Consider the following 17,329-nt stretch of genomic DNA (forward strand, 5'->3'; position numbering starts at 1 on the left):
ATGATTATAATGTTGGGGTGCATAAGCCAAGGAAAGGACACATGCTTTATGAATTAAAATCACAATGGTGGTTGTATTGTGTTTGTGGCTTTTCTTTTCTTAAAATTCTTGCCAATTAAAAGATGGTAAATATATCAGTATTACATTTATTTCCATTTATAGAGATGGGCCATCTCTTCCTCAGAAAAAATATTCTCTTCTCAAGAAAAAGAGAAGAAAGCATGGACTTTAATACAGCCAAAAGTCAATCTAGTCATACTTAACAACAGCATCTTAAAACAATTACCTGCAGAGATGACTAAAGAGAAAAGAAAACAGGCACTCTGAGTTACGTGAGTTTTCTCAATACACACAAGGCATTCAGAAGGAAAAAAAAAAAAAACTTAACTCTTAGATTATCTTTCTTCTTTTTTTTGCAAGTATTGAAACCCAGCAGGACCCTGCCAGGCCTTCCTGGGAACATGCAGAAACAAAGGATAACAGTCAAGTAAGACATAATACTAATAGTTTAGCAATAAAACAAAGACCCTGAGTTCTTCCTCAAGGGCTACAGATACTATCCTGAGCCATCTGCTACAGGTATCTTGCAGATCCTTAAACCTGCACCAGGTGGAAGAAATTAACTGCATGCTGACCACAAGCACTAGACCCCAGACCAGTTGGAATCAGGAGGTTGAAGACTAAGATTCTCAAAACACCACCCTGTCACCTCACCATCAACCAGTCAGAGAACAAAGCAGAAGCTGATCATGGGCCCCATGATCTTCTCCCTCACACTGTCTTTAGAAACCCTTCTCTGAAAGCCATTGGAGAGCTCTGGTCTTTTGAGCTACCCATTCTCCTTGCTGCCTTGCAATAAATGCTGTACTTTCCTTCACCACGATCTTCCGTCTCTAGATTGGCTTTGCTGCTTATTAGGCGAGCAGGCCCGAGTTTGGCTCAGTAAGAGCACCAGATCCAGATAGCCAAGAGCAATTAAATTTCTGAAAAATGATTGCCTTTCTTATCAGAAATATGCCTACCTCTGTCTCCAGTGACAAATACGAAATTGATAACAAAGTGGGATAAATTGTACCATGTAATTTTCTAGTCTTCATATTGACATTGTATCTACTAAGCACACAGCAACATCAGGTCGCTGCTGTTGGTCTTTGTGAATAGTTTTATGTCTTCCAAACTGCCCCCTACGGGCCTGAATGTAGGACTGGTAGTAACCCTGCTTATGATATTTTTCCATATTTCAGGGTGTTATTTCTATTTCTTACTTTGTTTGGAACACGTAAAGGGGTCTTGCTAATCAGACGTAATGTTGCATATCTGTTTCTATCCCCAGTCTTTGTGCTCCTCAAAAGAAGGATTGATGTCGTCATCATTTCCCAGTGTCTCCCACGAATCTTAGTTCAAGCAAGCTCAATAAACACCTGATGAGTCATGAATGAGTGAATGACTGGATGGAAAACTAACAAAGACCTCCGATGCATCTCATGCCCACTTACCTCCAGTGTTAATTCAAGCCTGGGAATTAATACAGGCTTCTCTGAGCTAAGGATGTACTGGCCAGCTTTTCACATACAGATACTTAACCATTAGGTCTGATAAAGGAGCATCTCAGTGTAGTTAGTTTAATTCAAGTTCCTCTTGCCTGTCACTTAAAAATACTCTGGGACAAGTAGGAGGGCTTTACAGCAAATAGAGGTGGTTGCTTCTGCTGGGAGGGATCATGGAGTCATTCAATGACTCAACAAATCTGTACTGTGTCCAGTATCTGTCGCCTGCTCTAGGAGAGGGAGGAAAAAAAATACTCTGATTCATTTTAATACTTTCCTGGATAGCTGAAGGAAGGGGCAGGGAATTCAAGGGGCAAGGAAGAGACTAAAGGAAGTTAAACATGGACTCTGTGAGCACTGGGAAGACGTAAGGGCAAACACTCTGCCCTCATTTTTTTTTAGCTCCATCACCAGCCAGTATGGCTGGGAATTTAAAATGTGGGCCCTATCAGTGGAAGTTTTGTACAGTTGGGATTTGACATTATGACTTTCCTTTCTCCACCTTGATTTCAGGATGATAATTTCTTCAGGCACAGACCTATGGAACACTTCTCTCGGAAGAAAGTTAATTTTAACACTTTCAAAGGCATTTTCCTTATAAGCCTTTATAGAAGTACAGTTTACTTTTTAATGTTATTCTTATGATCAAAATTAAGACATTTTTAAATACAAATCAATCAAATACTGAAGTATCTTTCAGGGAAAGTAAGCGTCCTTCCTTTAAATTTTTGCTTTTATTTGTAAAGCCCGCTTGAAATTCACATATAAGCCTCAGGTTCTCTTTCTACATCAAAGAATGGGGCCAGATGCAAACTGTTTTAAAGTTCTCATATTTAGAATGCCCTTCATATTTTTAACACAATTTAGTGGCACAGGTAAATAGCTGAACTACCAGAACCAAAAGTCAAACGCAATAATCCTTTACTGACTAATCCTTTAGAACAGTGTTCAACAGATTTTCTCTAAAAGGGTCAGATAGTCAGTATTTTAGGCTTAATGGGCTATGTGGTCTCTCTGGCAACGTGTTCAACTCCTCACTGTGCCTTGATCGTAGTCCATACCTGAACAAAGGGGTATGATTGTATTCTAAGAAAACTTTGTTTGCAAAAACAGAGGCAGTTGAATTTGACCTTCAGGCCATAGTCTACCATCCCCTGCTGCAGAGAGTTTGCTGGGAGCAATGTACCTTCTTCCTAGAAAAACAATCACTTCTAATTTGCACAAAATTCTAGGGACTTCAAGCATACTCTGAACTAATCTAAGGAGATCACCCCCCTGATTCACACACTTATAAAGGTCAGGTAACAACTCTAGCTTGTAAAGTCCAAATCATACCTACCTTCTTTGACTAAGGAAGGAATAAAATACAGAGTACGTGATGGCCTATTTTTTGAGTTTCTCAGCGCTCTGAAAGAAATGGGCTCTGTGTTTCTTGGCAGTGCAGATAAATTTAATGAACATCCATTCGTTTCACTGGTGTGAAATACTTTCTGTACGGCCCAGCAGGTCCTGATGAAAGGTGCTACAATGGATAATTATTATTTTCTAGTGGGATGTCAACTTGCATTCCATTGACAGGAGTTTGACAGCATGAAGTCCCAAGAAACTGTAGCCAAATTACAGCAGAAGCAAAGGACTATCGTATCATAGCGTGTTTTATCATAAAAGGGATCTTGATCTTCCTTAACCTACCATGTGCATTCCTCTGGGAAAAGACAGGTTTCTAGAAACGAACCACATACTATCTAGAGAAATTAAGTGACTGTGACATTTAAGAAGGGCGATATTCCAAGCATCAAAGAAAATTCCAGCAATTCCACAAATCGTCATTCCTCCCTCTCACGTATTAGACTAAAGTATAATTCCTGAGTAGTTGAGAGGACACACTTGATGGCTTATGTCAGGATTTAAAGTAGCTCATTTAGGAAAACCTGATGTTTCATATTTGCATGAAATCTATAGGAGCCTTAATTAAATCGTTTAAAAAAGATCAGCCAACACTAAACCCCAAGTCATAAATGCCTCCAGTGTGAACTAGGAGTTTGGTATGAGCCAATGCATGGATAGCCTAGGTCAGGATAACTGCTCCTTAAGCACCTCACCCCAAAGTCACAAGTCAGATACAATTCACTTTTTTATTCATATAGCAAGTAAGTGGAACTTCCACAAAGGATGGAAACCCATTATGCTAACTGCATTTAAAAGTGGGTTCTGCCAAAGGGTTTAAATCTCTGTGGATATATGGTGTAGTGTGCCACATAAACCTGAAATTTCTGTTTCTTACAACAACTGGAATTAAAGTGCCAACAGACTCCAGAACCAAGGGTTAGAAATGAGTCAAGTTTAAAACTCACATTGGTCGCAAAACTTTAAACATGCAACTCAAATTCTTTAGACTCGGTAGTTCTGCCTGGAATTCTGTCCCCTGGCTCTTTCAAGAGCTGCCTCCTTCCCCCTGGGTCTCAGTTCAGATCTCACCCCCTTGGTCCTCACCACTCTTCACAAAGCGAAATCCTCCCCTTTCCTCCATTTTACTCTATTACATGATCTTTTGTTCTTTCCTTCTTGTGAGAAGTCTATATTATCTTGTTTTATTATTTATATGACTATTAGAACAGAAGCTCTGTGACAACAGGAGTCTTCCCTATTCTGCTTTACGAGAGTCTCCCAGCCTTTAGAAAGATGCCAAACTTGTAGAAGATGCTTATTAGGTGTCTGCTGAACAAATAAATGAGCGATGATTCCTTAGGCCAGTCCAGCTCACTCCTCAGAAGCATCGCAGTCGCAGCATTTGGATGTTATCACATCACAAAAGGCGATGGGGGTCCGGGCAGCGGAGGCAATCACCTGCTCAAAGGTTAAATTAAAAAAAGTCTGCAGTCAAGACTAGGAGACAAGCTGACAGGAAACCAAAGTAGCCCAGCTCAAGTACAATGTGGTTTCCAGAGCTATCACAGACTTTTACTACTTAACTGATTTTTAATCACCATCTTAAAATTTAATGCCTGAGCCATGAAATTAATTCTGGACGTGGGAAGAAACATTCCCCCAGAGCACGGGCAGAAGCGTAATTCTTAAATGATCAATTTCTTGAAGCGCTACTGTCACCCCGCTAAGATGCCACGGCAGCCGGAACAAGACATCGCTTCTGAGGAAGAAGCACCTTGGGTGTGGAGGTCCATTTCATGAGGCTTCATTAATCACGTACAACTTTTGGACTGTCAATAATACTTCAGTGTTTCAGCTGTAAAACCCTCTAACCCTTCAGATAAGCCTTTGTTAATCTCTCTGCAGCTGAAAGACAGGTTCCGAGGCAGAATAAACAGCTGGGGTGTGTAAGTTCTGACTCTGAAATAAAGCCCATGCAGCCCCCCAACAGCTGTATATGTTTCTGCTACTAATTGCTTTCTCTGTCTCTGCTGCTGGGGGTGAGTTTACAGGACGACTGCTGCCGGGACACCTCCTCCGAGATAAATTCACAGTGCATAACCTTTTATCAGGGCAGTTTATGTGTTTTAGCAACGATTTTAGAGCCAAGGCAGAACTGCCCATTATTTAAAAAAAAAAAAAAAAAAAACAGAACTGTTTGGATGTAGCAATCCCCTTTTACCATTATGAAAAATTCTTGGTTTCCTGGAGCAGCAACTCCTTGCTGAAATTTTGCTACCACCTATTTTTCTGATAGATCTATTCTCCCATTCTACACCCAGGAACTGTTTGTCTTTTCTTTACCAAGTTAATTGCAGTTGTGGTTTCTTGACTTTAAGATGACTAGTTTATGGTTGAAGTACTTTCTAAACTCTCGGTTATCCATTTAGAAAAACCATGAAAAGCATGAGTATTTTGCTTTAGAATTAGCTGGCCTGTGAATTCATTTCTTGCAAAGCCCTTTTTCATCCTGTATCTCCTTTAATCTCCATCATAAAATCTGGCAGAAAAGTATTTATTACCCAAAGCAATCTGATGATCAAAAATCAAGATATGAGAAGTTAAGCAACTCACTCAAATTCACACAGCCAACATGTGGAAAGATAGGATCAGAAACCCTGATTCAAAGGCCAGAACGACCCCCTTCCCAGAGAGATGAACAAGTCACACAGGAAAATGAAGCCTATCTATGAATTCTTCGTGGACCAAGCCAGAGCGTTCCTGGCTTTCTCAATTCACATTTCTCCCAGCTTCCTTGTCCTTTAAGCTGAAGGATGCTGGCATTTCTTCCTAGACGGTGCTCTTGTCTTAGCTGAGTTGTTCTCTCTGCCTGGTTCCTACACCCCACTCAAGGAGTTTTCGTTTACGGATCTTTCCCTGGGTGGAAGGTCACAGGAGGGTGGGGGGCAATTCTATGTGTGTCACAGGACTCTTTCCTCAGTCCATCTTCTGCCAAGCAGTAGACAGCATGTAGAATACGAGTCAACTATGAGACGAGAATCAAAATGCTAAGAGCAGAGGAGGGATCCAGTTCTCACCCCAGGGGATCTCAGGAAAATGTATAATTGACCTTGTTTCACCGAAGCATGCTGTGCACAACCACTGTAGGACTTCCACAAAGAGTGTCAAAAATGTTATTCCGAAATGACAGGGCTGGGGTGATAACAAGTCATTCTTAATTATTCACGGTGCTGGAAAAATTGTAATCACCTGCCTAAATGACACTGGTAGATGATTCCAGCCTTTCACTTGGACACACATCAGTGTTCCTTAAATGTAGGCATTTCCTACTTGAATCCACATTGTATTAATTCCTATAAAATGTCTACATTGGACTGTTTATCTGTAGAAAATTAGAAGTAGGTTGAAGGATAATGCAGAGGCTAAAATAGCCTTTTTAAAACATAATTCATTGAGATGATACCTGATCTTTATTAAATATCCTAAAACTTTCAAAATTTTACCAAATGGCCAGTGATCAGCCTGGGTTCCACCTATGTCTTCTGTTAATCATACGTGGTGATCTTTTCCCCCATATCCTTAAATGTCTTTAGGCAAGACTCTCGGGTTCTCGAGAGGTAATTTTTCCTATCAGTAGTCAACATACAAGGTAACCCAGGAGGAAGGACCAAGGATGTGGTTTACTGACTAATAGATGTTAGACCTTGAACTAGAGATCTAACTAAAGAAGCAGCCTAGAAATAAAATGAGTGGAAGACTGCACATGAATTATCAAAATGTCTTCAGTGGCTTTGATCAGTTTGTACAGCCCAGAGAACAGGCACATTCGTTGGCTTATCACCTGGCTTGACAGGCAGTGGGAAGATATGTTCCACTCAAAAAAAACCATGTCACATTATCTGGCAATGGGGGGAACCGGTGTCTCAGTTTGAGTTCTCATCCTATGACAAATGGAATGGAATATAAAACTATACTCTAGTATTGTAAATTTGACGAATGGCATGAAAGAAGCAAACTTTAGATTCATGAGTTTTCATAAAAATATGTTCCCAAAAAATGATTGATTACATGGATAATCCAATGTGAAATGAGAGATCAATCAATGAATTTTCTGAAACACTTTCATTAACAAAACTTTGGGAATCTTTGGCTTTCATTCTCACTCGTTTACTAAGTAGTCTGTCACTAGAGTAAACTGTACCCTCACTGATCAATTTCACAGAATGTCCTTCCTCCCATCATTATATTGTTAGTTACTTGAAGCTCTAAAGCAAAAAGAAATATGCTTTTGGATAGAAAAAAAAATGTGATTTACTTGAAACTGAAGGCTACCTTTTATCCTATGGTTTCTAACATGAAAGCCTCATGTTAGACATCCCCTCCACCCCGCCCCCCGCCCAAATCCCTTAGCTGGACCGTTAAGCATGTAAATCTTTGGGGTAGAGAGTTGAACTGAACATCAGTGGAAGTTTCAAGGGCTTGTTTGAAAATGAATACGAGATTTCCAAAATTAAAGCACTTGAAAAAAAAAGTCTCTCTCTCTTCTCCTGACCTTGGAAACACGGAAGGACGATGTTACTTTAATTTGCATTCAAATGTTAACAACACAGTCACACAGCACCACTGGGATCCACACTGGGTTTCCACTGAAGATTGCTCATCATTTCATTAGGGTTCATTATGTTGATAACTGTCAGAAAGCATTAGAAGTGAGGGCTTTGAGTAATAGAACTGAAATGGTAATTTTAAAACAATACACTTTCTGGAAGAAATGCAATGCCTCGATAAATTCAATTAGAAAAAGCGAAAAGTAAAGACAAAGTAAGTGATGTTTTGCTGTTGGGAGCGAGGCTATTTCAACTTCTTGATAACCTAAACTTTCTCAAATCAGGACCCTTCGCCAAAGATCTTGGTAAATTTGCCCTCATTAGCTCTCAGCTCCTCCAGTACAAATTGTCTTAAAAGCTGCAATTTTAGAATATTTTAGGCCACGTCCAAGTATCAATCAATCACTCTTTGTTTGTTTGGCACAGCTGACTGAATTACTCAGGGCCGTTTACTTACAGACAGATTTGTGAAGGCCCTTCAAGGTGGCAATCTATAAAAATAATCTTTTATTTTCAGACTGCCCCACAATTGCCAGGCTCTAATAAGTTTCATCCAACAAGTTAAACAAAGAGGATTTAAAGCACAGATTTCCAATTGCAAAGTATGAAAAACCACTCCGGTAATGGTGCTCAGAAGTAAAAGAGGCAAAACGACCAGTTAGTTATTTTTTCCTAGGTGTACGGAGCCAATGTACATCTTCTAGAGAGCAATTTTTTTTTCTAGTACATGAAGGGATTGGAAAGTTATCTTAAATGTAAAATTGGTTCAGTCTCCCAAAGAAGGAAAGCAGACCTTTCTCGCTAGAATCACTGAACAGGCTACCGAATGACTACGTTGTTCAAGGTCTTCCTGCACTGGCTTGCAGTTGACTTTCTCCCCGCACTGCTGCCCAACAGACCACATTCCTGACTACGAGGAAAGGCAAAGGGAAGGTGAAAGAGATCTGTTGAGGAGGGGTCGGTGATTAGCAGAGTTAAAGGACATTCATTTCATTGGCAAACGTGACATTGAAATTTCCCCTAAGAAATGATTCAGGAAAGCAGAATTCCTTCATCAGCTCAGATGGCATCCTTGTGGGTACTGAGGTCTGGACGTCTGCCTTGCCAGCAGTGTCGCCAAAAGCCTTGATGACTTTCTTGACCGATACAGGAATCTGAGGTGAACACTGCCATCTCCACTCTTTCACAGTAACCTAGTAACCGAGTGGGGACTCCTGAGGAAGAGACAAACAAACAAGGTCCACAGTGTGTGTATTTATTTGATTATGCAACTCTAGACCAGGTTGGAATTTTCTTCATCTGGGAGACAAATGAAGTATTCAATTTTCATGACATGAGAATGTTCAGAACCCTTGAAATATCTTCTTCAAGTCATCACTGAGCTGAAGAAATAGCCTGAAAGTGACAAGCATGAGAGAGAAGGGTCTCCCAGCTCTTGCCATCCATCAGGGAGGATCTAAATCCCTACTACCTGAAGGTTGTCCACAGACCAGGAGCATCTGCAGCATCTGGGAACATGTTAGGAACACAGACTGTCAGGCCTGACCTCTCCCACCAAGCCCCAGGTGATTTCCATGTGATTTCCATGCACATGCATGTGTAAGAAGCATTGTTCTCTCTACTCTAACAGGAATGGATTCTCTTCTTGAAAATGTTCATCTGATGCCTCCATTGAAACTCTGCCTGTCTCACCCACAGCCATTTATCCTAACCTGACCAGAGGCTCCAACAAAGGTCCTCCAAGAGAAAGTTTATCCGCCACGAAATTCCCTGAAGTTGTCCAGCAACTCGACCCAGGGTGTGAGGAACTCCTTGGGCGCTTCCTCCTAAATTACCCAATGCTGCCTGTATTCACCTGGTCTAATCGTTCTCCACGTGAACAAAAACCTGATTTTACAAGCCAGTGGAGCAGAGTCTCTCTTTGGCTAGAAGAATGAGTCTCAGATAGTGTGTTTTATTTCTTCATTAGTGTGCCGTCACAGTGAGCGATCACTAAACGCAGGGCTGCATAAAAATGTTGGGGTTAAAGACAGCATAATGAACAAGGAAGGCCCCTGATTATCATGGCTGTCAGCACAAGGGAATTGGGTTTGTCACCTGGCTTAACCAACTGGTAAGAACTGATTAGAGGCTGGAATCAGTTTGAAAGGATCCCTGGTGTTTATGTTCCCCTCCATCCCCACATCTTGTCAAGAGAGGCCCAGAAAGCTGGGGGCGGGGCGAGGGGGGAAGGGCTTCATTCTCTGGGTTATTGGAACAAGACGTTCTCAAAGAAACTCCCACTGTCTTCACTGTTGAAAAACCTGCTCCCCCACTGTCCCGTGGCACTGTCTGCGATGACAGAAATAAGTCTAAAGCAGTGCAGTCCGGTATGGTCACCGCTGGCTGCATGTGGCTCTTGGGCCCTTGAAATGGGGAAAGTGTAAGTTAGAGATTGAATTTTAAACTTAATGTTGGTTAAGTTTAAATTTAAAATAGCCACGTGTGCCTAGCAGCTACTGTATTGGACATGGCGGGTCCAGGGTACTGACCGAGAAGGGAGAAATCTGACGGAGAGCCGTAGGCTAGAACAGATTCTCATTCTGCTGCTTACTTACCAGTACATCTATCAGTGCCCATCTCCCAGACGATCTGTGTCTCAGAGAGGTCTTAAGAGTATTGCATCATGTTTGGTAAATTTTTTTAAAAAGAACTTAAAAATTCAACTCTGAAGTGGTCTCAATCTTGTCTGTGCAGTAGATTTATGGGGGCCATGATTTTGTTTTATTTTGAGGGGGCACCAAGATGGGGAGCAACTTCTGAGAATATGGATGCCTTAGTCCCACCCCCAAAGCTTCAGGATTGCAGGACAGCCATGGGTAATTTAATCGTGCACTCAAGTGAGAAAATCCCCCATAGAGAGGCAGTGAATGCAGGGCAATCTGCTGTTGGGTAGTTTGGGGGAGGAAGTGACCAGCTGGAGGTAAAAGAAGAGAACAAACATTTGTTAGACCCCTACCATGTACGAGATCTTTGCAAATATTTTCTTACTTAATTCTTAAAACGAACCCACAGGTAGAAAGAATCCCATTTTGCAGATGAGTTAACTGAGGCTTGGAGAGGTTAAACTACCTTGCCAGTTTGTGGTGTTAATATCAGCACTGTGTTTCTTCTTAACTGGAATCAGAGGGAGGCAATAAACATTAGAGTCATGCAGAGATTTTGAGTTAGCCCAGAGAACCAGGCCAGGAAAGAAAGGATTGCGAATTGCTTTTGTATTTTTATGGACCTCTTATCAATGACACAAAAAAGCCACTAGTCTTCTTCTCCTATACTGCTAAAAACAGTCTCTGAAAAATGCAAACGTTTACCTTAGCTTTAAAACTTTGGGGTCTCCCCATAGGCTAAAATCACTATTTTCCTTTTCTCATTCGCATATTCAAGGTAAAGCTGACAATTAACGATTTACAGAAGCGTAACATTCCAAGGGTCCAGATACCACACTTACACATATGGCGAACGTGCCAGTAACTGGGGTCCGTAGCAACCTCTGGGGTCTCCCTAAACTCCCGCGAGGCAAGCTGCTGGAATTAAGCGATTGGCCCATGGTCCCCGAGATCACCGGACAACAGATCAGAATCACGAGACTAAAAATGCCTGGGAGCAAAAGCCTGGTTGTCTCGCCACCAAAGGTGAATGTTACGAGGTTCCAGCACAGTCAGACCCCAGCCTAGAGAAGGCTGCTCTCTCTGGGTGGGAAGTGGGCAGTGGGCTGCCTGATGCAAATTGGCAGTTATCACACTGTGGCTTCCTTCTGTGCTCTAAAATCTCACCGCTGGAGAAACGTTGGTAGTGGGTGTGGGCAGGGGAGGAGAGTTGATGAAACCAACCACATACAATGGAACATACGAGAAGAATATTTAGATTGGAAAAGAAAAAGCTGGAACTTGAGCATATCAAACATACACGGCATCCAGAGAAAGTACTCAGTCTATGGAAGGAACAGAAAAGTAGATGAGGCAGTCTTTGCCCATTTGCGCTTCCACCGAAGGCTGGCCCCAGTAGACTTCTTCCCTCTCAAAGTTCTTGCTTTAGCTGGGGGAGGGGCAGGGACACCACCACTCACTCTGTGAGTCTTCCGGGGGGTGCAGCTCCATCACCAAGCTGGGGTGGAGTCCTGGGCACATTCCCTAACATCTGAGTGAGCAGTTGCCTTGTCTATAAAATGAAGATAATGTCTATCTCATAGATTTGTTATCCCAGGAGCCCTGTGATAAGGTTTATTGAAAGCGTCTAATACACCACCTGGGTATAATTATAAAATGTGGTTGTTGTTATTATTACTGTAATCATCATCATCTCTGGTTATGAAAGGAACTCCTGAGGGTACGGCGATTTCCATACAAATTTGGGATGGACCTGAAACTCCTCTGCCCACTCCTTTGACAGGGCTAGACAATGGCCCCACAGCTGGCCCGACTGCCCCCAGACCAGAGAGGCTTCTATTTGCAGTGATGTTTCCAGGCTAGCCAAGATGGAATTTATGGTAGGTACAAAACAAAAATAATTAAGAATAGTCATAATGACAGTAAAAGCTGAAACCCATCAAGCAGCATGATTTCATGCATCTCACACAGTATGTAAACCACACGAGAGTGTTGAGTAGCAGCAACCGTGAAGGAGGTACTATTATTAGTCCATTCGACAGATGAGGAGACTGAGACTCAAAAGACTCAACAGTCCCTCAGGTATTAGACGGTGGGCTGGGAAGCCACGCCAAAACCTGTGGGAAGCCTGTGTCTGGCCACTGGGCTCTGTCCCACCACACAGACTCACCCAAGGAGAGAAAGCAGGGGAGGGCCACCTGGCCCACCACTCCCTGCTCCGGTAAGGTCCCAGCCATTGCAGGGTCTGTGAAGCCCGGAGTGTGCATGAAAGGAATGGCTACACTCAGGAACACCCAAGTGTGAGAAAAGATTTCTTTACCTCCCTCCGCACTGGGGTGCCAACCCCATCCATTCCTTAATCCAACATATATTCAGTGCCCATCACTCAACAAGCATTTATTGGGATCCAGGCTTAAATGTTATGAACACAAAACTCGGAGGAAAGAATGGAGAAGGGACACGCAAGGCACAAGCTATGACATCAGTCACAGAACTGAAGCCCCCTGCCCACATGTGATCCCATCCTCGGAACCCCGCCCCACCCTTGTTTCCCCTGCAGCTGTCAAGCTTCCCCAAGAGATCTCATGAAACAAACTGTAAAGCCATTTATAAATCCTAATCTCAGCTCTAATGATACTGTCAGACAACCCCTGAATGTTCAATCTCTGCTCCACAAAGTAGTCTGTTGGCAGCTGTGCATTTTGAAGGCAACAAGATCAGTGACAAAGAGTCTTTCTTTTCCTAAGCTTTTCCCCTGCGCTGATCGAGAAAAGACGCATGTTTGATCTCATTTGCCCCCTGCATGGTGATGCGGGGAGAAGACCTGGCAGTGTCCTGCTAGGTGGTAATGAAAGCCGCAGAAACGCAAGAAATGGAAGATGAGCACGCGACTTACGGGTGCAGGGCATGGAGGCGGCATCGTTGTCAGCTCTGAAGAAGCCGCGGTCGCAGGTGCACGATGTGGCTCCTTCCCAGACAGAGTAGCTGTGGGGTGGGCACTTAGCACAGGTGGCATCCATGGAGAGGGCCTTGTAATACCCAATTTTGCAAGCTAAAGGAAAAAAGAAAAACAAACCACTATAAACCATGGGAAACACAGCAAAGCAAAATGTCACCTCCTTGAGTCAGAAGAAGGGGGACATCTTTGCTAATCACTAGTGATCATCTGGCTGAAGATGCGGGTAAAGCAACCAAAAACAGTCATTGGCAACCATCACTCTGTAAGGGTCATTAACACTACTGGTCAGGTGGCAAAGCCCTGGGGAAAATTTTTCTTAAAATCTGTTGTATATTGGGTGGGGGAAGGTATAGCTCAGTGGTAGAGCACAAGCTTAGCATGCATGAGGTCCTGGGTTTGATCCCCAGCACATCTATTAAAATAAAATAAAATAAAAAGTAAAATAAAACCAGCAGTATCAATAAAATCACAGCTAAAGTTTACCAAGTGCTTCCTACATGCTTATATATGTGATGCTGTTTGATCCTTACAGCTCCCTTTTCCTTAAGCACCATTATTAGCCTTACCTCAGGCATGAGGAATACCAGCTTTGAGCAGTAAACTGTCGGCACCAGACCACGCATCTGGCTAATGTCAGGGAGCAGCTTTGACCTCAAGTGTTCTGCCCCCCAAGCCTGAACATTTGGCCACATGCTATGGAATCTGAGAGTATGATCTTGGATCAACTAGCTGAAAGGGTATCCAAAAAATTGGTTGGTGATAATTTCTTTCTTCTGTTTGTTTGTTTTTCTCTTTAATGGAGGTACTGGGGATTGAACCCAGGACCTCGAGCACGGTGATTATTTCTTAATCACTGCTACAGAGAGAACCAAAGTGAAAGACCAACAAAAGCAACCAAGCATCAAAGAAAAGAGTTGGTAAGACGCGGATCACAATTTCAGGGGAAAGTAATATAAACTACCCACAGTAGGTTCTGGAATATGTATGTTAAGATTATTTTTTAAGATCAGCAGATACTTTGTGTTTACTTTCAAACGAATAAAGCCCTCCTGTTTTTCCCTTCCTCCATTTTGCCAACACCCTCCTCCCTCTGTACATTCAGCCCAAGCGGCTGGTGCAGAGAACACGGACCACGTAGTTCCTCATGCACCTGACACGCTTTCCATGACTTCATATTAACAAACATCACACTGACACTGCGGACTGCTTTTACTAATGTGGAAAAACTCAATAATTCTGAGAAGCCTCACAATAAAAAATAATTAATAGGGCCTCGCTCTCCCTTTTTTTCCTCCCCTATGCCCTTTACGATTGCCTCCCAAATCTGCCTCAACCGAAAATAAAAATTGACCGACAGCATACGAATTAAACCCACAGGGACAAGGCCATTAAAAATAGCTGTTTCATTAAGACCAGAGGTACCAAAAAAAAAAAAAATGTGATGGTTACCCACAATCTTTCCAGTATGACTCACAGTCTCCTCCATTTATCACATACTTTGGGTGTTTCTCTGCTATCAAAAGAATTAGCTGAGAGAAGGACCCAACAGGCACTTTCCAACAGCATGACCACCGCAAGAGACCAACCACGCCAGCCATCCAGCAGATTTTACTCAAACGAGTGGAAAAAGAGACAGTCACAGAACTGCGTGATTCTCTGAGGAGATATGGCCACGTTCCCCGGCTCGTTACTCATCCATCAAGCATCCGTATGGCTTCCAACTGAAGCCTGTTCCTCCCTCTAGCACATCCTGTTGGTATTTTCTTAATCATGCTCTTGTAATGGCAAGCGGAAAGGGAGTTTAGCAGAAGCTCCAGAATGGGACAAGTTATTTCATCATTATTAACTAGTTGTTTATGGAATTTCCTTTAATGAGCCAAAACTTTATGACGTGTGGCACACCGACAATAAAAGCGCTCGGAGATCAATCTGTCCCTTATTTGCTTTCGTCTCTCACTGGACCGGAGCATCTTAGAAAAACATCTTGCTCCAATGACTGAGATTTATGTGTCTCAAGTTTATACACATCACATAATTAGATAAGGTTCAACCTGCAAGGTGCTTTTTGGTCATGCTTAAGACAGCCCTAGGGTTTCGATTAAAATCAAAACCTCCAGCTTTGGCAGGAAGAAGCACTGAGGGCCAAGCCTGTCCTTCTCACTTCAAACACAAGGAGTCCTCAAACTCGACACAAACCCACTGGGTCCCGTCTGTCACTCGATCAGTCACAGCCAACAAAGTCAATTTGTGAAAACCTGGTCACTCGGGGATAGGACTGCCAAGAAGGGATAAATTGCTTTTATTTTTTCACATCTGGATGCTGGAGGAAAACTTTCCGAGTTCCTGCCGAAATCCTTCATTTCATCTGGCATCAAAATTCAAAAACTCACGATGGGAGTGGAAGATCAGCAACAAAAACTGGCCTATGACTGATTCATTGCAATGTGAAAACAGAACACATTCAAAAACTTGCTGCAGGGGAGGGTGTAGCTCAAGGAATAGAGTGCATGCGCATGGGTTCAATCCCCAGTACCTCCTACAAAAATAAATAAAACTAATTACCTCCCCCCAGATCCTGCCCCCCCCCAAATTAAATAATACAATAATATATAAATATTAAAAAAAAACTTGTTAGGAAACAAGAGCATTGCTATTTCCTCAACTTCTACAGGACTACTTGCAGTTAAAGAATAAAATTTGTAGTTCACAAAAAATCAAATAGAATGTTTCAAATATTTTCAAATATGAAAATTTTCAAATGTTTTTAAAATTTCAAAAATTAGTTGTGTATAGACAGGTTTATTTAAGGGGAAAAAATAGTTTGTAATTTTATACTTTTTTCCTGTTTCCTTGAAGCTGGTAGATGAATATTTTACCAAGAATAAGTATTTGTGAAGTCATTTGGGGAATACAGAACTGTATACCTATTTAGAAAACTGAAGACCGCTGTTCTTTAAAAACACACTGACTATTTTTACTCTCCGTTCCTCTTGCTTTTACACACGCAAGCAGAAAACACAAAATTGTCATTGTGCTATTCTCAGCAACCCTTAGTACCCTTAACACATTCTTTTGTCTTCAACTACATTAAGACCATGTTATTAATATTTCAGGATTCTTAGAAAGGATCTCTCAAAATAAAGTCGTGGTTTTTCATGCGCACAGCCGTTTTGCTGCCTACATTCAAAATGACTTTCTAAACTGATGGTTCAGTACATTTCTTTGCTCTGTGTGGTCCACAGCCTTCTAGCGTTCGGTGGATGAATGTGTAAGTCCATCCCAAATTTATTCACCACTTATTTGCTTCTTAAAATCTTCATTGCATCTTTCCTTCTAAATAAAATCCCCATGAAGCATGTATTGGGGATAGCAAGCATTGACACGTCTTATGATTTTCCACTATTGTCTTTTAAATGAGAACTATGACGTTGTAGTTTTGAATGGTAGTGACTCGGTAAGCAAGTCTAGAGAGAGACAAACTGCACCCCCAAGAGATGCCTTCCTTCTGCCCTCTTGCCGGTGAATGTTCGCAAGATGGGGTGCAGCTGAAGGAGCACGCTACTTAGCCTTTCAAATACGCCTCTATTGTGGGAAGATTAGCTCACACGTGCCATGCAAAACGTTGAATTCTTTGTCGTTCTCTTTGCCTTAATTAGTTCTTTCTGCTGACTTTAAATAAAAGAAGATACATGAGAATAAAGAAAAAAAAGAAAAACTATTTTCTTTCATTGGCTCACCTACTTCCATAACGAGGTTGCAGTTTTAGGATAGCCTTCTGTATAAGTTTCTTTGTGGAATACTTAAACATAATTACTTTTGGTTAAAAGCAAATGAACAAAAAAGATTCTCCAGGCAAAAAAGTATTTTCAGGGTTTCTCAGTGCATAGATGATTTGCATGAAGTGTAATGTCCAACTTAAGGAACTGTTAAACCTATGCTTAAAAAATATTATATATATATGTTTTGATCATTTTTCTCATTTTTAGAGAAATACAGAAAGACTGATAGTACCTGATAGCCTTTATGGTTCATTTTAAAACTAGTTTGTAAAAATAACTAATAGTAATGTCAGTTCATTGAGCATTTAGGGTGTCTACATGCATTATTTCATTTAGTCTTCACAACAGTCCTGTAAGCTTGAGGTTTTACTACGATTCCCATTTTGCAAATGAAGACACTGAG

At 41.8% G+C, this 17,329-nt stretch overlaps 1 protein-coding gene across 2 annotated transcripts in view; it reads right to left on the bottom strand.

The window, feature by feature from the left end:
* The window catches only part of EPHA4 (EPH receptor A4), a 136,781-nt gene that overhangs the window by 63,447 nt on the left and 56,005 nt on the right, over positions 1-17,329 (bottom strand). For both annotated transcript variants that reach the window (XM_010988407.3, XM_010988408.3), the window contains exon 4: positions 13,085-13,240. In XM_010988407.3, the coding sequence (XP_010986709.2) occupies positions 13,085-13,240 (156 nt within the window). The remainder of the gene's footprint in view (positions 1-13,084; positions 13,241-17,329) is intronic.

The sequence above is a fragment of the Camelus dromedarius genome, chromosome 4, assembly GCF_036321535.1.
Source record: "Camelus dromedarius isolate mCamDro1 chromosome 4, mCamDro1.pat, whole genome shotgun sequence".
In the NCBI taxonomy this organism is placed as follows: domain Eukaryota; kingdom Metazoa; phylum Chordata; class Mammalia; order Artiodactyla; family Camelidae; genus Camelus; species Camelus dromedarius.